We start from the raw sequence: 5,973 nt of genomic DNA on the forward strand, positions 1-5,973 counted from the left end.
AGGATCCACGATAAGGAAGGTATGAAATTTGAAGCGAAAAGAGAGAGAGGAAGAACCTGGCATTTCTCAGCGAATGTCAAGACAGTTGCTTTGTTGCGTTTCATGGGTCTGAAGAGTGCACACCACCTGCTCGATAAAACTACACTATACTACTATAGTTTATCAGGGTCTGCTACCAAGGCATTGGACAAGCTGATTTATGTTTTCACAGGATGAATATTTATTTATATAACTATAATAATTAATGATAATAAATATTTTAAATTTATGTAAATTATATTATAATTAAAACTTATAATAAATAAAAATTTTAAAATATATAAATTAGTATATTTTAAATTTATAATAATTGATGAATATTCTGATATAAAATATACAATTTAAAAATTAAATATATAGATAAAGTCATAAAGATAAAAAAAAAAAAAAAACAAATGATAACCTATAAAATGCACTTTCCAACAGAAAAGGAGCATTGAAAATTCTTTGCTTAGAAGTTAGAAGCTTCATGTTTATAGGATAAAATTCTTTACTTTAGTCATTCTCTGACCTAAAGCAATATATCCACCAAACTGTTAAGTGTTAACAAACATTGCTAAAACTAAATGTTATAGTTCTGATTCTGATTTCTCACTAGTAAAATTGAGGATCGGCATTCAGCAATGATGAATTCCACAGAAGAAGAGTATCGTGGCTGCGAGATTATGGAGAAAGATGTTCATGTCACGTTTCTCGAGTTAATGTACTATTTACTCCCATCTCCGTACGAGTCCCAAGAGATCAACCATCTCACTCTCGCTTACTTTGTCATCTCTGGACTTGACATCCTCGACTCTCTCCACAAAGTACTCACAATATTATCCTATTCCTATGTTTTTGTTTTACTTTACCTATGCTGTTATTATTGTTACCGTGCTCCTTATTCATCTGTATTCTCATGTGTTTCTTCTCTTGTTTTTTGTTCCTTTTGTGTTATTTAAGGTTGCGAAGGATGCTGTTGTCAGTTGGGTTTTGTCCTTCCAAGCTCACCCCGGTGCCAAGACTGATCTCAATGATGGTATCTATGCAAATGCACTTGTTGGCTCGATTTGATCTCCGAAATTTGATTTTTAACTGATCCATTTGAAGGGTTTTGCTGTAGGGCAATTCTATGGCTTTCATGGATCCAAAACTTCACAGTTTCCTCCAGATGAGAATGGGGTATGGAAAAGTTTGAAATTTGAAAGTGCTAAACTTTTTTTTTTCTGTTGATGGAGCCTTGGAGGATCCTGATTTCTTTATGTTGGTTTTTTTCTTTTTCCTAATTTTGAAGGTTTTGATTCACAACAACAGTCACTTGGCAAGTACTTATTGTGCCATTTCCATATTGAAAATTGTTGGTTATGAATTGTCCAATCTTGACTCTGAAACAATTGTGACTTCTATGAGGAACCTTCAACAGCCTGATGGAAGGTATGGTTTTGAAACTTGGACTAGAGCTGTGGCCTTTATACTTGTGCAATGGTAAAATTAGTAAAATTCACAGCCATTTTTCAATTTTGTGGTATGTGGTTCCCCAGGTTTATTTCAAGACTTACATCCCTAATGATATGCTTAAGTGGAATTATTTCATATTTCTTAACTTTCTGATCTAAGTTGACAGTTTCATTCCGATTCATACTGGAGGCGAAACAGATCTTAGGTTTGTGTATTGTGCAGGTAAGAGAAATAAAGTCATGAAATGATGATGCTAGCTAATAGCTATTTAGTTGATTAATAATCCTGGATATATTATATATTTTTAACTAATTGACTGTATCAGCTGCCATCTGTTTCATGTTGGATAACTGGAGTGGCATGGACAAGGAGAAAACCAAGGATTACATATTACGTTGCCAGGTATGTGAAGCTAGTGCATCAACTGGTGATGGTATACGAAAATTATCTCAGGATTGTACTATATTCTGGACATACATGTTTGTTGAAAATGTGTGTACATAAATGAAATTGATATTTTTTTTTCTTTTCTATTTTTTCTAGTCTTATGATGGTGGCTTTGGATTAGTTCCTGGTGCAGAATCGCATGGTGAGTTGAAACAATCATTTATCACAGTTTAGATGTAATTCTGTGTTATGAGAGAGGTCACTGTAATGCTGTTAGTCATATCAAGTTATTGGAATCTTTTGCCTGAAGTTTTTTTATGCTATTGTCCATCACATGATAGATTTGTTTGATACAATGTTTAAATTGCTCTTGGTTGGTAGGATGTTGAAATCTAGGACTTAACGCTGGTACAATCTGAAAAGGATATTTTTTTTCCTTTTAGAAGATATTATTTGTGAGATTTAAAATTGCTTCATGAAATTCTACAGATTAAGTATGAAATTTCGAGTGTAAAGTTTTAGCCCTTCCCCTTTGGTTGGCTCGACAGATTAGTTTTGACATTTGGGAGTATCTTTCATTAAAATATTGATTGTGGATTGCCTTCTTAACTAGCCTCAACATTTTTATCGATACTTTTTGTTATGGTCAAGGTTATTGAATTGAAATTCAAATTGTGAATCGTAAATCATATTAAATCTTAAGATTCAGATACATAATGAAAAACAACTTAAAAATATATCATGTAGATGATATATAGTGCTTAATGTAATAATTTTTAACTAGAAAATGACCAAAAGCCTCACAAAACAAAATCATGAATAATAACTTAGTGTGTGAAGCCTCTATTTTATTTATAATTGAAATACAGAGGCAATGATACAATCAAATAGAGTGGATAGAATGAGTGAGTGGCTGTGTGAAACCCTTTAGTTTGTAAGAATGAAAATAGAACATCTGAATAATCAAATAGAATGTGTTTAGTGGTGCTTTTTTAGTTCCTTTTATTTAACAATTGAATTGTATTTGACTTTTCCATTTGTTTTATAAGAAAAGGTGAAAGAAAAGTAATAAGTTTAGAAATAATGAATTGTTGAATCTTGTAATTTATAATCATGATAAGCAATCACTTTGATTCATTCATATATCATAAGATTCATAGTCATTTTTACATGATATGATTATAAATCACTGGATAGCCAGCAAATCATATCAAATGGTGTGATTCAAATTGCAAATCATATATGATTCTAATAACTACAGTCGTGATTTTGTTTACACTCGAGTATTGACATAGTAGGAGTGACTTTGTCAGTCTGATATCCTTATCAACCAACCAGTTGACTGTTATCCTGTATCCTTGTGGTGGCCAGTTTAATACTTGTAGGCTTGTTGTGGTTCTTATTGGCCAGTTAAGTAACAGGCACAATGATAACAAACTTCTCAAGCCCCAATCAATTTAAATTGTGTTTTTTGAATATTAATGATTCTGGTTCATGCCTGTTGGTTTTTTTTTTGTCCTGTGTGTGCATCTTGAAAGGTGATCTTCATCAATCATTTAATGTTTATTAATTCTTAAATGATATTTATCAACATTACTTTTTTTAGTGTCACAGGAGGTGCAACTTATTGTGCTATGGCATCTCTCCGATTAATGGGATTCATTGAAGATAATATTCTCTCAAGTTGTGCTTCATCTTCTTTGATAGATGCGCCATTGCTGCTGGACTGGATCTTGCAGGTTTGTACATTTGAACTCTTTCAATGGAATCTGATTAGATTGTATTAGTTTGTAAATGAACATATTGCACCAAAGGTCATTTTCTAGAGCTGTTTATTGGCAAATGCCTTTCATATAATGGCTTGAATATTTTTCTTTATTGATCAGTGAACACTTAAAACTTGGTTAAATTTAAGTGGTTGAATTGTTTTCCCGTAGATCAAGATTCACTAGTTCTGTCTTCTTTTTCAGAGGCAGGGAACTGATGGGGGTTTTCAAGGTAGACCAAATAAATCTAGCGATACATGTTATGCATTTTGGTAAGCACAGTATGGAGCCTTAATCAATTTTTATGGTATTGCTTTATTTGCTAGTTGTCAAAGCCTTGACAAGCATCATATGTTTGTTAGGATTGGAGCCGTTTTAAGGATTTTGGGGGGCTTCAAATTTGTTGACAATAAGGCTCTACGTGGATTTTTGCTTTCTTGTCAATATAAGGTACAATACCTAGCAGTCTATTTTCCATACATTGTATTGTAGTTGTAGGCTTGACATATTATATTTATAACACAAAAATGATAGGAAATGAAAGGAAAGGTAAATGGTAATAGTGATTTAAGTTAAACCTGATTTTTGTTGTTGAGATTACTGAGGAAGACATAAGTTACTCCATTTTCATTTATTAGATTTTTAATTTCCTTTTCTCCGTCTTTCTTCCTTTACTTTTGATGTTTTAAGGTTATAGTATTGTCAAAAGCATCATAGTAAATTTTATGCATTCTGTATTTGATTCTAGTTGAAAAAGATTTCTTTACAATAATGTGGCCTCTTTAATTACCTCTCCCTTCTATTAAGTTTTAAGCAAGGCAGTGCCAGAAAATTTACTTGGATCAAAGATGCAAAGAATCAGGAAGTTACTGTATGTTGAATCCTTCTAGTTATAATGGTGTCTTACACATGGATTTGTTACTTCTTATGGAACTTGCCCACAATAAATAAGAAGAAGCTAAGGCTTGTAACCTTGTCAATTTGTAGCAATGATGCCTGTCAGACTGAGTATTATTTTGGTTAGGTTGGACTACTCGTGCTTTAAAGAAAACCATTGGTTTAGTAACTTTAGTCCACCCATTGAAAAGAAAAACCAACTTCACCTGGGCCTTGTTTGTATAAACTTTTCTATAAGCACTTATAGAAGAAGTAAATAAGAGGGAAAATGACCATCATAAGCTAAAATTAGCTTATGCATAAGTTAAAATCAGCTTTTGGAGCTAAAATGAGTGAGCTTCAACAAATTAGCTAATTTGCTTATAGGAGAAGCTTAAATCATTTTTCGCTTGTATTCTCTTCTCCTATAAATGTTTATGAAGTTTATCCAAATTGGACCTTACTTAACAATTGGTGAACTGAGGATTTTAAATTCATCTCAAGAGCATTAGATTTTTTTTTTCTTCCTTTCAGGATATCTGAAGGGGAGGGGGGGTGGGAACCTATTTATGTGATATTAGTAAATGTACTAGTTTGGGAACTCATGTTTTAGTGCTTATATTTGTTTTCACCAGTATGGTGGTTTCAGCAAATTCCCTGGGGAGTATCCAGACCTATACCACTCCTACTATGGATTCACTGCTTTCAGCCTGTTGGAAGAATCTGGCTTGAAATCACTTTTTTCGGAACTGGGAATCACTGAAAATGCTGCACTGGCACTCTAGCTTAGATTCAGAAATGGATGTACCTTTATACCTGACATTTCTTACATATTATATGAACCTCTCAGCACTAATCCACTCTTACTGGACTTTTTTTTTTATTCTTTCACAAATTTAGGTGGAGTGTAAATTTTCCATTTCATTTGATTGTATTTGTGTGCATTAATTCAGGTAATTGGACCTCTTCTATTTAGAACAAGCTTTTTTTGTATTGCTTTCTTTTTGTTTTATTTACATTTCGATGAAGTTTATTATTGAATATGTTAATTTGAAGTTCAGCATAATGATTGGTAAATGTAAAATTATGGAGTATAAATAAAAGATTACAATTTTATTTCAGTGAATAATAATAAATAGTAATAATCGTGATGATGGTTCTCAACAGTAACAGCAATTCAGTTAGGAAGTCTGTTAGCTTAGTTTTCTGTTATTCAGTTAGGAAGTTAGTTAGATTAGTTTTCTGTTGTAACTAACTAGCTTCTTTACCAAGCTTCACTTGTATATAAGGATACTGATATGCTTAATAAAGTTGCTTAAGCTGTTTCTGATCATTTTTGAGCTTTTCTTCTTTCAAGCTTCTATTCCATGGCCGTTCATATCTTTGTGATGGTATCAGAGCTCTTTCTTTAAAGAGCTCAAAGAGCTCTGCTGCGCACTCTTTTCCTATTCATTTTTTCTTTCGTTCA

The 5,973-nt window shown here is 32.5% G+C and overlaps 1 protein-coding gene across 1 annotated transcript; it reads left to right on the top strand.

Moving 5' to 3' along the window:
• Window positions 1-471: 471 nt before the first annotated feature.
• Window positions 472-5,480, top strand: LOC100783982 (geranylgeranyl transferase type-1 subunit beta). The gene is made up of 11 exons (XM_003518602.4): window positions 472-845; window positions 982-1,057; window positions 1,142-1,200; window positions 1,313-1,452; window positions 1,643-1,698; window positions 1,802-1,878; window positions 2,020-2,065; window positions 3,478-3,602; window positions 3,834-3,901; window positions 3,992-4,079; window positions 5,141-5,480. Exons 1-11 carry the CDS (start codon window positions 663-665, stop codon window positions 5,288-5,290), a joined length of 1,068 nt encoding a protein of 355 aa, XP_003518650.1. The 5' UTR covers window positions 472-662; the 3' UTR covers window positions 5,291-5,480.
• Window positions 5,481-5,973: the final 493 nt, after the last annotated feature.

The sequence above is a fragment of the Glycine max genome, chromosome 2 (genome assembly GCF_000004515.6).
Source record: "Glycine max cultivar Williams 82 chromosome 2, Glycine_max_v4.0, whole genome shotgun sequence".
NCBI lineage: Eukaryota > Viridiplantae > Streptophyta > Magnoliopsida > Fabales > Fabaceae > Glycine > Glycine max.

Excerpts from the sequence above, each read along its gene's own strand:
- LOC100783982 (XM_003518602.4), top strand. The coding sequence starts at position 663 with ATGATGAATTCCACAGAAGAAGAGTATCGTGGCTGCGAGATTATGGAG. Across the intron at positions 846-981 it reads TCCTCGACTCTCTCCACAAA|GTTGCGAAGGATGCTGTTGT; the intron begins GTACTCACAATA and ends GTGTTATTTAAG. Across the intron at positions 3,902-3,991 it reads GATACATGTTATGCATTTTG|GATTGGAGCCGTTTTAAGGA; the intron begins GTAAGCACAGTA and ends TATGTTTGTTAG.